The following is a 22,143-nucleotide window of genomic DNA, read 5'->3' as shown; positions in this document are numbered from 1 at the left end:
ATGTGACCAGTTAAATTTAAATTTCAGAAGTCTGTTCTTTACTACAAAGTTGAAAATACAGACTTTTCAGTTTGGGAAAACAGAGAATATAACTCAAAAGGATAATTACTCTGTGTATATTATATATGTCTGTGTTGAGACCACAATGGTATACAGGCAACTACGGGACTATAAACAAATTGTGATCTGAGAGCCTGGTAAATCTAGTTGTTTAGAACTTGCTACATATTCTTCCATTAAAACATTCATAAATCACAACTAACATTTACTGAACATTTACTGCTTGTTCAGAGCTGCGCTGAGTGCTTACTTAGTCTGAATGAATCTATAAAGAGTGAACTCTTCTATTTCACATTTATGAGGAAACGGATGCACAGATTGATTAGGTAATTAGTTCAGGGTCATACAGCTAGAAAGGGGCAGTGCAGAATCTGGACCTCAGCAAGTAGACCATTTCTAAAGTCTGCCTTAGACTGAGACTTAACCACCAAGGATTTCATCTCTTGCTAGACAGGTTCAGAGGCTAGACTATTTATCTTAGAGTAGTAAAAGCAGTAATTACTAGTAATAGTAACCTTAGTTATGGGACATAAATGAAACCATAGAATAGGATAGGGAGAAACATTTTTCCTTTTTCTTGGTAAGAGAATCTAGGCATTGACTGAAAAAATTTATAAGACATGATTTATCTGCTCTGTATTTCTAAAACAGATCAACCTGAAAATTTTCTATTTTCTTTCCCTTCCATCAACTTGTGTGTATGATGACAAAGGTGACAAAGTACTCTTTCACATATCTTTTTAATTCACTGCATTTTTTAAAACTAATTTTTACAAGCTAGAGCCAAGAACTAAGTCTTGGTTATATAAGCCCTATCATCATTTTTAAAAACTTAGATTTTTAAGAAGATTAAATAATCACTAAGAAGTAGCAAACAAATACTATTTATTTGGTAATTATCTGGCATTTTCTTCAGTTTTATAGACTTTCTAAAATTCAATGATAGTCATTTTTGTAGGAAAATAGCCAGGTTCTCTTCTCCCTTATCAAATAAACTGTTTTGGTTCAAAGTTATATACTCTTAGTTTCCAAACTGTTATAAACACAAGCTAATTGAGTAACAGTGTATTTTCTGATCAGTATTTATTCCTATATTAACCTCAGTTTTACTCTTTGTTCAGTGCAAACAGATTTAGACTACTTCTTCCTACAGTTACATAAGTCTGTCTCACTACCTAGGGCTAAAAAAAAGTTTATGTTTATACTTTAAAAGAGAAAAGAATCATCTTTACTGAAAGTTCTTGGCTTAGGCTTAATATGTACCTAATATTCTAAATAAAAGCACACTCTTTCCTTGGATGGCACATTTTCTTCTTCATCTCAGACTTTCTTCCCCTTAAAGCAAGGCTCCTTAACTTTTATGTAAACATGATTCCTAAAGTGACAGAAGTCCTCTTTAGCAAGGTGGTTGATTCCACTTATCATATCTAGCTAAACGTAGCTGCAGCTGGTTTTCTAGTGGTAGTGGTGATAGGTTACAGTGAGTCACCCTACTCCAACCAGCGCCCCTTGTGACCAATGGCATGTACTCATGAGGTAATGGGTCAGAATTCAGGCTCCAGGCTGTGGTTGAGGAGCAACTTTTCTGTAAGACAATGTTAACTGTTACTGGAATTCTACCCTAAAACTTGGCACCACCTTGCAGCTGAATGTTTCTCAACATTTACAGACAATGACGTGCGCTCAAACTTGCTAAGTGAGATACATCAAGAAAGTACTGGAGGTCCTAGGGGTTCTCCCCTTGGTAATCATCCACGAACTTCTTAAAAAGGTGATACCTAAATGGGATCTTAAAGAATATCAAATCAGCTTGGCCAATAACATGGGGGAAGGAAGTGCCATGGGGAAGAATACAAACTTTCAAAGACACCAGGAAAATGGTCAGAGAACCATATAAGTAGTCTGCTACAGCTGTAAGAGACAGGGATGCATGGATGATTGGCAAGAAATGAAGCCAGAGTTTTGATGATAAATGTATTTATTTTCAATTCTAAGATCTCAGAGCATATGTTAGGGGCAGCAGAGAGTCACAGGAAGACTTGTATGTATGAATAGATGAACTATATGAAGACATCCACTTAAGTTTTTAGTGACGGACTGAAAGAGAATAGAAAACCAAAAAGGAGCAATTAAAATAAATCAGGTGAGAAATGATGAAGGCTTGAACTAAACAGCAATGACATGGAGGCATATGGTCAGATGTGAGATTAAAATGAGGAAACCACAGTGACTGACATAGTGAGGGGAAGGGAGGATGGCAGAATCAAGGGTGACTTTCAAGTTGCTAGTGTGGGTAGCCAGTTGAAGTAAAGGATTATGAAGGAGTTTCAGGCTAGGCAGGGGATGCAATGCAGCCAGGAGGGGGTGGAGGGAATGGAGAACTAGCATACGCTGATGCTTATAGGGCTGCTAATTTCCCATTTATTACATTTTCTCTAGAGAAAAAAATCATCATTTTAAAGGTCATTTTAGCTCTCTGTTAGTACAGAAGCTCTATTGTGTATTTCCAGAAGCAAAAAAGAGGTCATGGTCAATGTTAGATATATTTACAACATATATTCCAATGAGTACCAAAATGGATTGGACCCATATGTTCAATTCACATTAAAGTATGTGTCACAATCCATCTGCTTTTAAAGTGTGTCAGAAACAATTTCCAGAACAAATGCCAAATATCCTGGAGATGTTTGGTTCAAATTACCAATCCATACCATTGTACTTGAACTGTTTGCTACTGAAATATATACTAAATGGAGATACGTGAAGGAAATCTGTTCTTCTAATTTCTTCAAAATATGTTTTTAAATTTCATACTTTGAAAGATAAAATGAGAAAAAGATTGCATATATGAAAGAAAAAAATGCATACATTTTCTTGAAGGGCTCAAGGCCAAGAATTCCAAAGTATACTGCTAGTATAGTATGAATGCCTGGAGAGCTAACATAGCTAAATACATTGGGGTGAACTAAAACCCCCAAACTGGAAAGACTCTTTACATGTGTCTAGATACTTGCAAAAGAGAATAGTTCTGAATAATCCATTAAGATATATCTTATCCAGGATGAGCTGTGTAGCCAGGTTTGTCTGGATGGAATAAATAACTGTCAAATTTCTGAGTCACAACTTTCCAAAACATTTTTTATAAAACTCACACAAACAATATCTAGTTCCATAATAACCATTACCATAGACTTACTCTATTTATTTTCCCATCTGGCTCAACCTAGGTCATGTAAAGTAAATTTCCTATATACTAAGGTCTCATACATAAAAAACTGCTGAGTGACTGAACAACAACAAATTAGAAATAAGAAAAAGAGGATTGGGAGGGACGGAGAGAGAAAAAATGCAGCACAGAAAGAAAAGGAACAATGCTTCTTGTGGATACTACTGCTGTCAAACAAAAATGTCATCAATTTCCATCTCTTTTGCATATACAGGTTCATCACCAATTTATTGAAAATACTCCTAAAATGTTTTAAGGCTAGTTTTAGTAGTATAGCATAGATTTTTCACTTTTTAAACATAGCAGACACATTATTTGTGGAGGAGGTTTCCTTGACCATAAAACAATGTATAGGAAAAACATATATAGAGCTTGAAATGTTTTTATGAAGACTGATAAATTCAACACCTTGAGAGTAATATCATTATATCATTAGAACTACTTACTCAAGAAGATCTGGGTCTAGTCCTTCTGATATCATTTTGTTTCTTATTGCCATCACTGGAACACCCTAAACAAAGAACACAAGATAATTCAATTATTAAATATGCCTCCTTCATAAAGACATACAAATAAACCAATGGAACAGAACTGAAAGCCCAGAAATAAACCCAAGCAACTAATATTGGACAAGAGAGCCAAGAATACTCAGTGGAGAAAAGAGTCTCTTCAATAAATGGTGCTGGAAAAATTAGATATTCACAGGTAAAAGAATAAAACTTTACCACTATCTTGTACCACCCATAAAAACTAACTTGAAATGGGTTAGACTTAAATGTAAGACCCCAAATCATGAAACTCCCAGAAGAAAACACAGAAAGCTCCTTGACATGGGTCTAGTAATGGTTTTACAGAAATCATACCTAAAGATTAAGAGACAATGTAAAAAGTAAACAGGTGAGACTACATCAAACTAAAAAGCTACACAGCAGAAGAAACCATCAGCAAAGTGAAAAGACAACCTATGAAGTGGGAAAAATATTTGCAAATCATATTCCTGATAAGAGGTTAATATCTAAAATATATAAAGAATTCATAAAACTCAAGAGCAAAAAAAAAAAAAAAGAAACTTAAACAAAAAATGGACAAAGAACTTGAATAAACATCTTTCCAAAGAAGATATATGAATGGTCAACAGATACATGAAAAGATGCTCAACATCACTAGCCACTAGAGAAATGCAAATTAAAATCACAATGAGATATCACCTCATGCCTGTTAGAATGGCCATGATTAAAAGACAGAAGATAACAAATGCTAGTGTGGATATGGAAAAAAGAAAACCCTGCGCACCGTTTGTGGCACTGTAAACTGGTAACAGCCACTGTGGAAAACAGTATCGTATATAATTCTCCAAAAAATTAAAAGGAGAACTACCACATGGTCCAGCAATTCCAGTTCTGAGAGCATATCCAAAAACCTCCAAAACACTAACTTGAACCAATGTCTGCATCCTCATGTTCATAGCAGCACTATTTATAATAGCCAAGACATGGAAACAATCAACATGTCTACTGAAGGATGAATGAATAAAGAGTGTATATACATATACACACAATGGAATATTATTCAGCCATAAAAACCAACAGAATCCTACCATTTGTGACAACATGGGTGGATTTTGAAAGCATAATGCTAGGTGAAATAAATCAGGCAGAGAAAGACAAATACTGTATGATCTCACTAATATGTGGAATCTAAACACAAAACAAAAAGCCAAACTCCTAGACAAAGAGATCAGACTTGTGGTTCCAGAGACAGAGAGGAGGGCCAGGAGGAATTGGAGGAAGATGGTCAAAAGGTACAAACTAGTAAGAGTTATAAATAAACATGGACTAGGGATGTAATGTACAACAGGATGACTACAGATAATACTTGTATATGATATGAAAGTGTTAGTCACTCAGTCGTGTCTGACTCTTTGCAACCCCATGGACTGTAGCCCACCAGGATCCTCTGTCCATTGAATTCTCAAGGCAAGAATACTGTAGTGGGTAGTCATTCCCTTCACCAGCGGATCTTCCCAACCCAGGTCTCCTGCACTGCAGGCATATTCTTTACCGTCTCGGCCATCTAACAGTAAATCCTAAGAATTCTCATTACAAGTGAACTTTTTTCTTTTCTTTATATTGCAGCTATATGAAGTTATGGATATTAACTAAACCTAGCGTCGTAATAATTTCATGACAAAAGTGAACCAAAACATCATACATCTTAAATTTATATTGTGATGTATGTCAATTATTTCTCAATAAAACTGGAAAAATATAGAAGCCAGAAAAAAGGCCTCCTTCTATATGGTTCATTATTTTAAATAACTCTTATTTTGCTTTTATATTAATATGTGCATAGCACTTGAATAATCTAATAAGGTATATATTTTAAATGACTTAATGGAATCAGTGCTATCCAATACCACATAAGCCCAAATTAAATCATTTTAATTTATCCATTACTGATGCTGCTGGATAGAAGCCAGATATCATATTCTCACTCTTCTTATATCACCAAAAAAAAAGAAAACACTGATAAGTCAAATGATTAAGGCCTTGGCCGGGATGGTGCCACGAACACTTAACAATATGAATAAATGTCTTTTCAAATCAAGATTTCAGGGCCTTCTCCTCTTAAGTATAGCTATGTCAATGTTCCTTTCATAAGCAAACGGTCAAATTTCACTTGGACACATTACGCACAAAGGTCAAACAGAATTCAAGAACTCTTCTGGGATTACATTATATATTGTCTCGATACCAATACAAACACAATGTAATGATAATCCTAGAAGTGTGTAAGTCACAAAAATATTGAGAACATGTGAATTTCAAAGTTCAGGATAAGAACATCAAAACAGAAGAGGATATGTCAGAAATAAATATAAATTTACTTGAAAAGGGGACTGATTTGATATAAACATTTATTGAAAGCTCACTTATACAGCTCTAAGGGGAGCAGATGCAATCAAGTCTCTTTGTCAACTCCTCCACTTTCCCAAAAGATGAGGAAACACTAATCTGATGTGTTAAATTTTAGGACCTGGATTGTATCACCTTCAAAAGTGAGGTCACCAAGCTTTAAAAGGTTGTACATATGGTGGGGACCCTTCTCCCTCATATTGCTTCATCTCACATGGCAGAAAAGCTAAGCTGAGCCAGGGTCCACATGGGAAAATCTCAATCACCTCTCTATGGTGTTGTGTGCTCTTCTCTTTGGCCCTCCCTTGTCACTAGTCAGTTGTGACATTCAGTTTTGAACCTAATGTATAGAAGAGGCCATTACAGTCCAATTTCACAGAGCCTTACCCAGAAGTTTCTGGGCACTAACCTAGATAAGGCTCCCCTGCTTTCTTCTGCAGTTGTTCCTTGTATGTTTTCTGGTCTCAGGGATCTTACAGGGTGAAAATAAATCTACTGGGGTTAGCAGTAGAATTCTACTATCACAATCCCACACCTCAGTGTTTAATACCACAATGGCAGCGCAGTGCTTTATGATGAGAAAATAAAGACATAATCAGCCCCTGCCATCAGAGAGTATAGTCTAATAGGTGTGTTAAAAAGATGATCACAATACAGTCATAAAATTGGTAACAGAGATCTGCACAATGGGCAAGGTGAGATCGAAGGAAAGGAAGACTGAGTGAGAACCAGCAAAGAATTCACTGAGGTGAGTCTTAAAGAGGGTACAGGGATTTATTAAAAACAAACAAAACACAAAGACTTAGAAATATATATAAATCTTCAAATAATCTGTTATACATAAACTTGTTTCAAAAATATTTTAAAGAACAAATATAGGTATTTCTCTCCAGAAGGCTGATTTTATTTTACATTTTACCCAATAAATATGTATTGAGATCCAGGCAAGTATATATAAAAATATGAGAGTAAAATGTGTCAGGAGCCACCACGGGAGATCCCACCCATGACAAAGGTCATGCAGAGAAGACCTGACAGGCAAAGGCAGATTAGGACTCGAGGGATTCCCTAGACCTGCTCGAGCATCTACCCTGAAACCAAAATCTGTCTGTCTACTGTTTACTATATTATGTCTTTCAACCACCCTTTTGATATTAGCAGGGGGCTATCTCTGACCACCTTTTTTTTAGAGAAAATCAACTTAGGGCTCTAAATTGATAAGTCTCCTGGGCATGAAAGGAATATTTTTATTTTAACCCCTCTGTTGGCATTCTAGCTTGCTTGACAGGTTTTTTTTTTTTACTCTTATAACTAACGCACATCATTGTTGACAACTTCCCAACCATGAAAGGCACGGGAAGCCTAAACATTCTAAAAGTCCTAATGGGCACAGAGTCCTTTAAGGGGTGAAAAATTATTAAAATAGTAGTGGTAAAGGGCTTTATTATTGGGCCAATGCTTGCTGCCAAGTTCCCATATCCCTTATCTACTGTGCACCTGGGAGTGCATTAGTTAATGTAGTTGAAATGTAAGAAAAACAAGTAGTAGCCTTGGTATTAACCACACCAGACCTTTGAGCTAATAAGCTCTTTCTTTGTTGTGACCCACTGCACCTTTGCTCCGTGAAAATGTAACTCTGTTTAGTACTTTCTGAGGCTGACACAGACTAGAAATATAAAGAAAAAACACTTTCAGGGAAAACAAGTTTTCTGGTTGATCAACCTTTATCAAAAAAGGTTCATAAAATGTCAACAGGCCTCCAGGCCATAAGATAATGTACATAGCATAAGACCCTTGTTTATAAAAAGGCAAAAAAAAAAAAAAAATCCTGGTTTCAATAAGGACAAAACTGCTGGAGTGTTTGGGCTGACTCTGCATGACCTTGCATCTTTCATTTCCCTCTATGTTCAAGTCAGGGTATCAGTTCAGTTCAGTTCAGTCGCTCAGTTGTGTCCGACTCTTTGCGACCCCATGAATCGCGGCACGCCAGGCCTCCCTGTCCATAACCAACTCCCAGAGTTCATTCAGACTCACGTCCATCGAGTCAGTGATGCCATCCAGCCATCTCATCCTCTGTCAGGGTATAAAAGCTCCTTTTAAAAATAAAGTTACGGGTCTCGCTCACCGAAGCTTGGCCTTCCCGTGTCATTCATTCGCCGACGCTGTCCATCCTGAGGGTACCTTTAGATCCTGCTGGGGCTGGACTCCAACAAAAATGGATTATAAATTTATATGCAGAGATTTCAAAGTTAATGACCATATATTTGTCACCGAAGTGGTACAGTTCAGTTTAGTTGCTCATTCATGTCTGACTCTTTGCAACCCCATGGACTACAGCAAGCCAGGCTTCCCCTTCTGTCACCAGCTCCTGGAGTCTACTTAAACTCATGTCCATTGAGTCGGTGATGCCATCCAACCATCTCATCCTCTGTCGTCCCCTTCTCCTCCTGCCTCAAATCTTCCCCACCATCAGAGTCTTTTCAAATGAGTCAGTTCTTCCCATGCGGTGGCCAAAGTATTGGAGTTTCAGCTTTAGCATCAGTCCTTCCAATGAATATTCAGGACTGATTTCCTTTAGGATGGGCTGGTTGGATCTCCTTGCAGTCCAAGGGACTCTCAAGAGTCTTCTCCAACACCACAGTTCAAAAGCATCAATTCTTTGGCACTCAGCTTTCTTCACAGTCCAACTCTCACATCCATACATGACTAGTGGAAAAACCACAGCTTTGACAGACAGACCTTTGTTGGCAAAGTAATGTCTCTGCTTTTTAATATGCTGTCTCGGTTGGTCATAACTTTTCTTCCAAGGAGCAAGTGTCTTTTAATTTCAAGGCTGCAGTCACCAACTGCTGTGATTTTGGAGCTCCCGCAAAATAAAAGTCTGTCACTGTTTCCATTGTTTTCCCATCTAGTTGCCATGAAGTGATGGACCCGATGCCATGATCTTAGTTTTCTAAATGCTGAGTTTCAAGCCAACTTTTTCACTCTCCTCTTTCACTTTCATCAAGAGGCTCTTTAGTTCTTCTTCCCTTTCTGCCGTTAAGTGTGGTGTCATCTATATCTGAGGTTATTGATATTTCTCCCAGCAATCTTGATTCCAGCTTGTGCTTCATCCAGTCCAGCATTTCTCATGATGTACTCTGCATATAAATTAAATAAGCAGGGTGACAATATACAGCCTTGACGTACTCCTTTCCTAATTTGGAACCAGTCTGTTGTTCCATGTCCAGTTCTAACTGGTGCTTCCTGACCTGCATACAAATTTCTCAAGAGGCAGGTCAGGTGGTCCGGTATTCCCATCTCTTTTAAGAATTTTCAAGTTTGTTCTGACCCACACAGTCAAAGATTTTGGCGTAATCAATAAAGCAGAAGTAGATGTTTTTCTGGAACTCTCTTGCTTTTTCGATGATCCAATGGATGTTGGCAATTTGATCTCTGGTTCCTCTGCCTTTTCTAAATCCAGCTTGAACATCTGGAAGTTCACAGTTCATGCATTGCTGAAGCCTGGCTTGGAGAATTTTGAGCATTACTTTACTAGCATGTGAGATGAGTGCAATTGTGCAGTAGTTTGAGCATGCTTCGGCATTGCCTTTCTTTGGGGTTGGAATGAAAACTGACCTTTTCCAGTCCTGTGGCCACTGCTGAGGTTTCCAAATTTGCTTGCATATTGAGTGCAGCACTTTCACAGCATTATCTTTTAGGATTTGAAATAGCTCTACTGGAATTCCATCACCTCTACTAGCTTTGTTCGTAATGATGATTCCTAAGGCCCACTTGACTTCACATTCCACGATATCTGGTTCTAGGTGAGTGATCACACCATTGTGGTTATCTGGGTCATGAAGATCTTTTTTGTATAGTTCTATGTATTCTTGCCACTTCTTCTTAATATCTTTTGCTTCTTTTAGGTCCATACCATTTCTGTCCTTTATTGAGCCCATCTTTGCATGAAATGTTCCCTTGGTATTCTAATTTTCTTGAAGAGATCTCTTGTCTTTTCATTATAGTTGACTGGAATGCAAAAGTAGAAAGTCAAGAAATACCTGGAGTAACAGGCAAATTTGGCCTCGAAGTACAGAATGAAGCAGGGCAAAGGCTAGTAGCGTTTTGCCATGCGAATGCACTAGTTATAGCAAACTTTGTCTTCCAACAACACGAGAGAAGACTCTACACATGGACATCACCAGGGGGTCAATACCAAAATCCGACTGATTATATTCTTTGCAGCCAAAGATGGAGAAGCTCTATACAGTCAGCAAAAACAAGACCAGGAGCTAACTGTGGCTCAGATCATGACCTCCTTATTGACAAATTCAGACTTAAATTGAAGAAAGTAGGGAAAACCACTAGATCATTCAGGTATGACCTAACTCAAATCTCTTACAATTATACAGTGGAAGTGAGAAATAGATTCAAGGGATTAGATCTGATTGACAGAGTACCTGAAGAACTATGGACAGAGGTTTGTGACACTGTATAGGAGGCAGTGATCAAGACCATTCCCAAGAGAAAGAAATGCAAAAAGGCAAAATGGTTGTCTGAGGAGGCCTTAACAAATAGCTATGAAAAGAAGTGAAAGGAAAAGGAGAAAAGTAAAGATATACCGTTTGAATGCAGAGTTCCAAAGAACAGCAAGGAGAGATAAGAAAGCCTTCCTCAGAGATCAATGCAAAGAAATAGAGGAAAACAATAGAATGGGAAAGAAGTGGGACAGATCTTGCCAAAGTAAAAGTGAAAGAAAGTGAAGTCGCTCAGTCATGTCTGACTCTTTGCGACCCCATGGACTGTAGCCCACCAGGCTCCTCCATCCATGGGATTCTCCAGGCAAGAATACTGGAGTGGGCTGCCATTTCCTTCTCCAGGGGAATCTTCCCCACCATTAAGTTCAAATTATTTTTAATTACAATCCTTATTTTTAAAATCAGAAAATGTATTAAAAATTTAATCCTTACTTAGAAAAAAAGCCCAGAAAAGAGAGCTGTAGCAAGAGTCAGAGATGCCTTCTACAACTATAATCTCTTATTTTGGCTATGGAGGAGAAAAAGTTGAGGTCTCTACAGCTTGCTAGGTTAGAGGAGGCTGGGAAAGCAAAGGCTTTCAGATTCACAGGTTACCAGGAAGACTCTCTTGTGGAAGAGGCAAGGCTGCCATTTACAGGCCCATCTACATATTCACCTTCATAACTGCTACATTTTATATTATAAATTTGTTATACCTAATCTATTAAGACTCTGATAGCAACAGATACTTTAATGCATCCTAAATACTAGATGGATGAAAATAAATAGCATCATTGTAGAATTCTCTTCAAGACCATACTTCTCAAAACAATACTGTTCCATGGGGCAATCTTTTAAGGTATTCTGCAAAGTGAAATATGGTAGGTTTAGAAGACAAAGGAGATAGAAGACAAAATTTTGGATCTTTTGCTAGCTTATGAGGTTTAAGGATAAATGAAAGATAGGGAGAAAAAAAGCAATTATTTGCTTTAGGGCATCCAGTGTGAACAGACTCTAACATTTGGAATAAAGTATGCTCAAGATTAAAACTTGCACGACTTTAAAAATATATTACCTGGAGCTAAGACTTGAAAGATTTTGAAATAAAATGTACTTAATAATAACTTTTTAATAAAAATTATTTAACAGTAGAGGAGAAAGCTGATCACTTGAAATACAAGTTTGGAAATTTTTACTTGATAATTTAAATGCCACTCAACTCTTTTGTATAACAGGGAAAGTTAGGAGTTTGAAACATTGCATAAAAAACACTGAATTGCTAGGGAGAAATGGGAAAAGAGCAGAGTTAAGGTCATACTTTAAAAAAACTTTCAGTTTTTATTAACTATGGTTTGATGGTATAAGGTCTTTGAAACTCAACTACATGATTTATTTATTATAATTTAGCATAATCCACAGGATATCACTGGAAAGGTTATATAAATAAGTTATAAAGCCGAGAAAACAGAAGGGAGGAGAAATGAGGATTGAAAAAAAAGTTTCCTAAAATACAGCAGAGAAAGTGTGTACGGGATTGGAGAGGGGAGGTAGTGGGTGGAAAGGGAGAAGTGGGGAACAGGGAAGTTGGTAAAACTAGAAAAGCTTCCTATTTTAACATTAGTTTCCTGGAAATGGTTATAGTATAAGAATAAGAGAAGCCTAAATCTGTAAGCTCTGTATTTTATCCTTAGTTTCTTAAAACTGGTTACATCATGAGAATATAGGTATTATCAAAATTTGGTGCATCTTTAGTCATTTCTGTATATGAATATAAAGAAAAATACATACAACTATCTTACTATATTAAAGACTTTACTATTATGATTACCTTAACACAAATCTGATTAAAGCGCAATACAAAAATAATTTGGCCTATGTTCCAAACAATCTATTTCAAAGAGATCTGCTGCTGTGTTTCCAGAGATGTTGTTTAGAAAATGTTGTTTTGCTATATTCTTCCTTGGAGGTTAAGAAACAGTCTGGCTTGTTAGACATCAAAAAGAAGCATCCAATTTCTGATCTCCAAAAGACAAAGCTACTGGTGGTCTAAGGAGGACATGAGAGACCTCAAAACTGAAGTCTACTAAACTGTGGGATTATTTTTGGCAAGTGATAATGATAGTTTGTCCAACATAAGTAATGAAGAAGAGAGAAGGCAGCCATAAGCCTGATGTTCCAAAAAATCATGTCTGTATTTGCGTCACTGGAGAAAGTGTGTAAAGAAGCCACACTAATGAAATTATGATGGCAATACTAATAGTTAAACACTACTTTCTTATATCACAAAAACTGTTGGGAGGATTATAGGACTGCCACTATTTACATCTATTTATTATTATGTTAATGAAAACCAAGATACTAAATTCCTTTATAAATCCTGTTGAAATTCTCCTACAGTTTTAGATTAGAAGAGGGAGGGGAAAAAAATAACCCTCTTACTCAATCTAACAGAAATAAATGATTTTCCTTTTTAAAAATAATAATATACATATTTTCAAGTTTTTTCCTCTCAGTTTATGAGCCTGTATCACAATTCAGTTATGAAAGATAGAAAATATGTTATCTCTTATTTAGGTAAACAATAAGGATCTATGGAGTTGATAGGTAGATGGTACTTTTTGTTATTGGAAGGAAGAGGGAGTGAGTAGGAATTGAAAAAATGCTATGGGTTAGAAAAAAGCAGCCAGTCCTCCAATCAGGCTGTGTTTACTTAAATTTTAATTTAGGTAAATGGATTCAACCATTCCTTTGCCTTCTGATTTTCTATAGTGCTGTATTTAAAATATCTATTCCATTATATGCAATATAAGGTATTACATTTAGAATAAAAATTTTAGGTGAAGTAGTCTATATAATAGATAATAAATGTTTACTGAACAAATAACATAAAAACAATTACATGCTCAATTATCTCCTTGTGAAAGCTTTCCATGAAGGGATATAAAATTTATTTAAATAAATCTCTTATCTTAATCACTGTAAAATGGATGATGGCTATCTAAAAAAAAGCAAGCTTCATTTCTAATGACGTACAGATTTAGAAAATGCTATGACGCTGATATTAACTCTCATACTGCTGCCACCAAGGATCATTAATTTGAACCTAAAAATGTGGTCAAAAAAGTGGCTCAAAAATTTTGCTAAGCTGCTAAGTCACTTCAGTCGTGTCTGACTCTGTGCGACCCCATAGATGGCAGCCCACCAGGCTCCCCCGTCCCTGGGATTCTCCAGGCAAGAACACTGGAGTGGGTTGCCATTTCCTTCTTTACAAATCTTGACTAGCACTAAATACAGTGGTTTCTATGGAGCTAAAGAGTAATTTCTTTTTCAGTGATTATCTCAAGTGATTATTATCCCAGTGAGAAAGTGTTTCTCACTGACTGCCTATCAGATATCTTTAAAGATGTAAGAACAAATCACATGATAAAATGGACAAAAATGACACCAGCCATGATGACCAAGGCCCAGGCAGTTATTATTACTTCATTCATAAAATAAATACGTTAGCAGTTCCATCTATAGCTTTTAGAAATGTGAACTAAAGTTAACCTAAATGCCTATCAAGAAAAACCCTTAAAGAAATTATTTCAAAAACTGAGGGATCTATTATCATGAGATAATAATTCACAATACAGCTGTATCGATTTCCTCATGTGTTGATTTTCCCCCAGGATATTCCTGTAATATGGTAACTATTAGGTGTAATGACCAAAAAAGCACATGGTGTTTTCTTTGTACTCAAGTAATTGTTGACTTCACAGTACTCTGTGGAAGACTCATTTCCCCCCTTCATTATAATGCAATGATAATATCTATAATTTGAAGTCTTGCTTTGTTAGGTCAATTAATGCTATAACTCCATTATAAACGTCAGCTACACTACAATCCCTAATTTCACTCAAGTGATATTTGTTCTCTGAAATATGTATTAATAGCATTTTCTAAATTTAATTATACTTTTGCTTTCTAGCTAGCAATTAAAAACATCAAAAGAACTTCTATAGCAAATCATTTTGGAATTTGTTGCTTAAAAGTATAATAAATTCAGATGGACTCCTGTTCAGTTTTTGAAAACATTATTATATATGCCTATTAAAAAGGACTCAATGAAATACCTGCAAATATGGTAATAAAAGCTATACACATACCAGAATTCTTAGTAGTTAATTATAAGGATATTCTACTGATCAAAATCACAGAATATTTACTTCCGAATAGTCTCATAGTGGTAATGTGTTTGAATTAGTGTTTCAGGAGTCTTTCATTCAATGCTCCTAGTGATGCATTCAAAGAAAGATGACAAAGATGAGGCATTCTATGTGGGTTCAGAACCACAATGAAAGGGACTGAATCAACTGGTCATCAGCACATAGTCTAACCAACCAACTGAATGAAAGTCATTCATGAACTTGGGCTAGAAAAAGAAAAAGAAGAGAGAAGTTAGGATGCTGTCTTCTGAAAAACTTTGGTAAAATATAGGTACATCTGGAATTTTTTTTAAAAACTGCAGTATTAAGATAGATACAAAAGAGGTAGATATCTTCAGGTAAAGGAAAAGATAACTTTCATTTTTTCCCCAATAAAATTCAGTATTTTAAAATCTACTTTATTTCCCTTTAAAACATACAGTTAACACATTAGCATTTTCTCCAAATTATAGCATAATACTTACCAAAAAATTAATTCACAAATGATGTTATCAATTCAAGACAAATTATCTTCTATACTAGGACTGACCACCTCCTTGTGAATGCTTATGCTGAGATCCTTGTTAGAGTGTGGTACTAAAAGTGCCTTCCTGGGACTTTCCTGGTGGTCCAGTGGCTAAGACTCCATTTCCCAGTGCAGTGGGCCTGGGTTTGATCCCTGGTCAGGGAACTAGATCCCACATGTCGCAAATAAAGATCCCATACAGGATGACAAAGACCCAACACAGCCAGTAAATAAACTTTAAAAAAAAAAATGCTTTCCTCAAGTTGATGGTCTCTAAAACCTCTATGACACTTTATCCCACCTGAGGTGAGCCCATTTAGTTATTAAAGCTCATTTGCTTCTCTGGTCTTTACTTTTTCTCCCATTAATTTACATATCTTAGACAACTTCTTTATAGTTAAGGTGAAAATCACAATATTTCTAAAAAGAGTAAGCAACTACTTAATTTACATTACTATTATTTCCTCCTTACCAATCTGTAAAACTTTTATGTGAGGGCCCTTACTTCTGTCATAGGTGGTCAGCAGGAAAAAACACAGATGGGGAAATCAGTTGGGTAACTAAAAAATACCCAAATTACAGTTGGTTTCAGAGTAAAAGAACCATACTACACATTTCAGCAAATATAAAAACTGTCATTCTTAGTAAATCTTCAAAAGCTTCCTTATGAAATTTAATAGTGGTGTACTGTTCTTTCTGTCACAACTTCTATCATAAGAGTTAAGGAGTTATTTAAATTAGTTGGAATGAAAGATATGAAGTCAAAAGATAAAAATATTTTTCTGCTAAATCCCCTGGTCTTTATATTGTTTCCCATTTATATATCACTTAAAAAAATCCCTAAAAAACTTTTTAAAGGAAATTCCTACTAAATTTAAAACTACCTTAAGCTTATCCTCTGCAGCCATGAAATTAAAAGACGCTTACTCCTTGGAAGAAAAGTTATGACCAACCTAGAGAGCATATTGAAAAGCAGAAGGTCTGTTTAGTCAAGGCTATGGTTTTTCCAGTGCTCATGTATGGATGCGAGAGTTGGACTGTGAAGAAAGCTGAGTGCCAAAGAATTGATGCTTTTGAACTGTGGTGTTGGAGAAGACTCTTGAGAGGCCCTTGGACTGCAAGGAGATCCAACCAGTCCATTCTGAAGGAGATCAGCCCTGGGTGTTCTTTGGAAGGAATGATGCTAAAGCTGAAATTCCAGTACTTGGCCACCTCATGAGAAGAGTTGACTCATTGGAAAAGGTTCTGATGCTGGAAGGGATTGGGGGCAGGAGGAGAAGGGGACGCCAGAGGATGAGATGGCTGGATGGCATCACCGACTTGATGGACATGAGTTTGAGTGAACTCCGGGAGATGGTGATGGACAGGGAGGCCTGGCATGCTATGATTCATGGGGTCGCAAAGAGTCGGATACGATTGAGCGACTGAACTGAACTGAACTAAGCTTATTCTCTAAAAATTCTCTCCCCTGTATTAGATTGCTTACTTCTACTTCTTTTTCTTTCTTTTGTGCACTATTATGGTGTTATAATGAATGTAACGCAGATGAAGTAAAGTTTATTAGTGTTTAGCAAAATAAATAAACTGAAACAAGGAATTAAATCTGAAAGAACTGTTTCAGATAAGCTGTCCCACACATTACCTGAATTATTTTACTTATGAGACTGAAGATACAAAATATGATGTGGAGAATAAATTCTTACAGAAATATAATCTTTTCGTATCTACTGTTAAAAAAAAACTGATTTGACAAATTTAGCATCCTAAATTTATTATCTTATCAATTATTTTTAAAAGAGGATTATTTTGTGTTCCCAATTCTCTTATGTGGCACTTATTCCTCCTTTAAAAAGTTTTTATTTACATTAATTCAAATTATCTGATACATTACTAAAAAACAAAGAATTCATACAGCAGCCAAATAACCCTCTACAACTCTACAGGAGACAGGCATCTGTGTAGATCAACTTGTTGGTGTGTGACCATTCATCAAATATGACTTAAGAATTCTAAACCCTCCTGAAGTATACAGTTCAAAACATGTATATATTTCTAGAGATTATAAACACCATAAATAAAAATAGTTATGGTTAAACAACTAGTTCCCATAAACAAATTATTGAAATCAATACTTTCATGGCAACTGAAGGCTACACAAGGATAGCTATAATGAAAAAATATGCAAGCATTAACATTCTGAGCTGTATGGTTATGGGCAAAAGTGGTTATTAGTGAAGATTATATGAGGAACAGATAAGCACCAAGGCAGGTGAATCACCAAATGGATACTGACAACCATTCAACTTAGTAGTCTCTGCCCACTACATGCATTCCCTTCAGTGTTCTAAGGAAAACAAGAAATCAGGAAAACAGATACATAAGGAAAAGCAAGAAATTTCAAACGTGAATTTAGCAATACTGTTGTTTACTGCTCTAACAAAAACATGTAAGAAAAATAAAATAGCAAGGAATAAACATAAGAGCAAATACATCATAAAAGCAAAATTTCTTAACTTTAAATGTGTACATGACAAGACTGGTTCTGACCTTCCAAACTTTCATCAAGACAACATGGGAAGGATTCAAAAAACAGCCAAAATATTGAAAAATTGTAATCTGGAAAACTGGCATAATTCTTTACATGTGGTTTCCTTAGAGGCTGGTTCACTGACTTTATCTGAGAATAAGTAATTTCAGTAGTGCTTTTTTTTTTCTTTGCCAAATACAATGAAAAGTACCTGTTCTAGGTTTTCTAATTACTCAGGCCATGGCAAAGGATGGGTTGTTACCTCAGGGGCTCTCCATTGGCAGCTAACTGTCACATTAGCTTAGGAAAAATCTTTATCCAATCTTTCTTATGTTTGATGAAAGACAGAATGTAGAGGAAACAGGATGACTGTGGTCACTGAGTTCCATTGTGTATGCTCAGTGCTCAGTTGTGTCCAAATCTTTGCCTATAGACCCCATGGACTATAGTCCATCTGGATCCTCTGTCCGTGTGATTTCCCAGGCAAGAATACTGGAGTGGGGTGCCATTCCTTCTCCAGGGAATCTTTCTGACCCAGGGATCAAACTGTCTCCTGCAATGGCAGGTGGATTCTTTACCATTGCACCACTAGAAAGCCCTGAGTTCTACTTATGTCAACTCAAAGTAACTACTCATGTGGTTCATCATTCTGCTAAGCTTTGCTTCTTTCTTTCAAATGGAAAGAAAGTTATAGTCAAATGGAAATGAAACTGGTAAGGAAAAATATTTTCCCTTTTCCATTTTCAAAGTTGGCTAAATTACACAATTAAACAGACAGATATGTTCACTTTTATCTTTTCTTTATCTACATTCATATGTGTGGGTAATCAGTCACTGTCCATGCCAGCTTTTACCTTCAATGAACAGTGTGATACTAAAACACCAGAGAAAACTGTCTGCCCCTAAACCTTTATGTAATGAAAAAATGTTGACCTTGATACTGATCAGTAAACTTTAGCTATTATAAAGGAAACAAAACACATATTAAAATACCTACAGAATTAGAAATTTTTTTAAAGTGACATAGAGTTGTTAAAACTACATCTGCAATAATGCTTTCCATACCTTTGACTACATATGAACCAGCAGCTTCTCCTTTTGACTATATTGTTAATCAGTGATGAGAAACCTATCCTGGAACTCTCTACACCATGGGAAGTCACATGGAGGTCATATCACAAACGAGGTTTTAAAGCCCTGAGCCACTCTTAAAAACCTATGCCTTACCTAAAAAGCATTCTACTTTATGCTTGATTAGTTTCCCCAGGTCCAAGGTGTATAATTTCTTGATGTACATTTTAAGAATCAGTTGGAGATGCTTTCCTTAGGTAATGGAAGTCACATTTCCCCAGGCCAACATCCAGGCTGGCAACAGATGCATCAGAACCACCAGAACCAAGGAGATTATTCAATTCACATTTAAAGCCAGCCAAAGAAAACAGAGGTTAAAAAAAAAACAAAACTAAGTGTCCGAAGAGACTGTTTTGGCAAATATGGTTTCAAAAAATACAAGTCATTAGCTTCTTAATGTGGAAGTCGGATTTTCCCAATGAACAATTTATTACTGGCAAAGTATTCACCAAGCTCTGCCAGTAAAAAAAGGGGGGAATTGTTGGAAAAGTGATCTAGGCACACAATTCCAGTTAAGTTATAAATGCAATATGTAATTTAGTAAAGACTTGTGCTGCACTATTATGACAACAAACGTTAAATCAGAATCAATTATGTGCCACATTTGGAACACAACAATATTACTCACTGAAAAATCTTGTGCAAAACTTCCTTTAAAAGGAAAAAAAAATCAGAAAAAGCCAGCAGGTGTTCCAGGAACATTCTTTAATAATGAGATCCAATTTGGAGATCAATTAATGGGTCAAAAATTTAGAAAGAACTTTAGATATCGTTTTATGAATGAAGGGACTGAGATCTTAAGAGGCAATATGGTCAGAATATGGTCACGTGGGATTGCGTGACAAAGCTAAGAAAGTATAGCGTGATGCATCCGGAAGTACAGCGTAAAGGTCTGGGTGTCCTCGGAGGCACCTGAAAGGTCTCAGAGGTAACTGGTTCCTGGAACTGCAGTCATTCTTGTATCTCACAGAAGGCAGTAATCCAGGGGTGAAAGAAAAAACAAATGAGACTAAAAAGCAAGGTACCGTTTATTTCCCTGTGCATTGGTACTTGTGATTTTTGAAAGACTCTGTTGGCTTCTGTTTAAAGCAGTTTATATTAATTAAGTAGTTTTAATTACCTCATCTCTAAAGTGAATTTACAGGGACATGACAAGAGAAGCAAGGCCAATATTAATATAAAAGCAGCACACTCCAGGAGACATCTAGGACACGGGAAGAGGAAGTTTTCAGGGTAGCTTACAAAGAAAGCCAGAAAAGACTGTAGTCCATCCTGATACCCAGAAAGCCTGATTTTTTTTTTTTTTTTAAGTTTGTGTTTGTAAGTTACAGGATTTTCTGTGTCTTCCAAGTGATCACTACATTGGAAGTCAGCAAATTCAAACTTCTATACAAATGGAAAAGCTTAAAGAGCTTGAGAAACACACTCACTGTCTTCTGAGAGAGAATGGCATGGTTCTAAGTAATAATTCAGGAAGGAAGGAAAAGCAAAGATTACAAGAGGGTTGAGGGCCTAGTAAGCATTAAGATTTTGGAAAAAGATGAGAAACAGTATATGTGGGATTACAGGTATAAGACACTGCTTCTGTACAATGGAGATACGACAATCTCTTCAACAAGTGGTGCTGGGAAAACTGGTCAACCACTTGTAAAAGAATGAAATGAGAACACTTTCTAACACCATACACAAAAATAAACTCAAAATGGATTAAAGATCTAAACCTAAGACCAGAAAGTATAAAACTCCTTGAGGACAACATAGGCAAGACACCCTCCGACATAAATCACAGCAGGATTCTCTATGACCCACCTCCCAGAGTAATGGAAATAAAAGCAAAAATAAACAAATGGGACCTAATTAAACTTAAAAGCTTTTGCACAACGAAGGAAACGATAAGCAAGGTGTAAAGACAGTCTTCAGAATGGGAGAAAATAATAGCAAACGAAGCAACTGACAAAGAATTAATCTCAAAATTATACAAGCAGCTCATGCAGCTCAATTCCAGAAAAATAAACAACCCAATCAAAAAATGGGCCAAAGAACTAAACAGACATTTCTCCAAAGAAGACATAGAGATGGTTAACAAACACATGACAAGACGCTCAACATCACTCATTATCAGAGAAATGCAAACCAAAACCACAGTGAGCTATCATCTCACTCTGGTCAGAATGGCTGCGATCAAAAAGGCTACAAGCAATAAATGCTGGAGAGGGTGCAGAGAAAAGGGAACCCTCTTACACTGTTGGTGGGAATGCAAACTAGAACAGCCAGTATGAAGAACAGTGGGGAGATTCCTTAAAAAACTGGAAATAGAACTGCCATACAACCCAGCAATCCCACTGCTGGGCATACACACCGAGGAAACCAGAATTTAAAGAGACGTGTATCCCAATGTTCATCACAGCATTGTTTACAATAGCCAGGACATGGAAGCAACCTAGATGTCCATCAGCAGATGAATGGATAAGAAAGCTGTGGTACATATACACAATGGAGTATTACTCAACTATTAAAAAGAATGCATTTGAATCAGTTCTAATGAGGTGGATGAAACTGGAGCCTGTTATATAGAGTGAAGTAAGTCAGAAAGAAAAACACCAATACAGTATATACTAACGCATATATATGGAATTTAGAAAGACGGTAACAACAACCCTGTATGCGAGACAGCAAAAGAGACACAGATGTATAGAACAGTCTTTTGGACTCTGTGGGAGAGGGAGGTAGGGGATGATTTGAGAGAATGGCATTAAAACATGTTTAATATCATATAAGAAACGAATCGCCAGTCCAGGTTCGATGCAGGATACAGGAAGCTTGGGGCTGGTGCACTGGGATGACCCAAAGGGATGGTATGGGGAGGGAGGAGGGAGGGGGTTCAGGATGAGGAACATGTGTACACCCATGGCAGATGCATGTTGATGTATGGCAAAACCAATACAATATTGTAAAGTAAAGAAAATTAAAAAAAATAAAATAAAAACACCAATACAGTATACTAACACATATATATGGAATTTAGAAAGATGGTGACGATAACCCTATATGCGAGACAGCAAAAGAGACACA

At 36.5% G+C, this 22,143-nt stretch overlaps 1 protein-coding gene across 4 annotated transcripts in view; it reads right to left on the bottom strand.

Moving 5' to 3' along the window:
• WASHC3 (WASH complex subunit 3) overlaps positions 1-22,143 on the bottom strand; it is a 57,497-nt gene that overhangs the window by 17,237 nt on the left and 18,117 nt on the right. For 3 of the 4 annotated variants that reach the window (XM_044941431.2, XM_006058802.4, XM_006058801.4), the window contains one exon: positions 3,733-3,797. In XM_044941431.2, the coding sequence (XP_044797366.1) occupies positions 3,733-3,797 (65 nt within the window). Of the gene's footprint in view, positions 1-2,020; positions 2,158-3,732; positions 3,798-22,143 lie in introns of those variants that run through there. The other variant, XM_025283624.2, reaches the window with a different exon arrangement.

This window comes from Bubalus bubalis, chromosome 4, assembly GCF_019923935.1.
Source record: "Bubalus bubalis isolate 160015118507 breed Murrah chromosome 4, NDDB_SH_1, whole genome shotgun sequence".
Classification (NCBI taxonomy): Eukaryota; Metazoa; Chordata; class Mammalia; order Artiodactyla; family Bovidae; genus Bubalus; species Bubalus bubalis.
The sequence above is the reverse complement of the archived record's forward strand: the minus strand, read 5'-3'. Positions and strand labels throughout refer to the sequence as shown.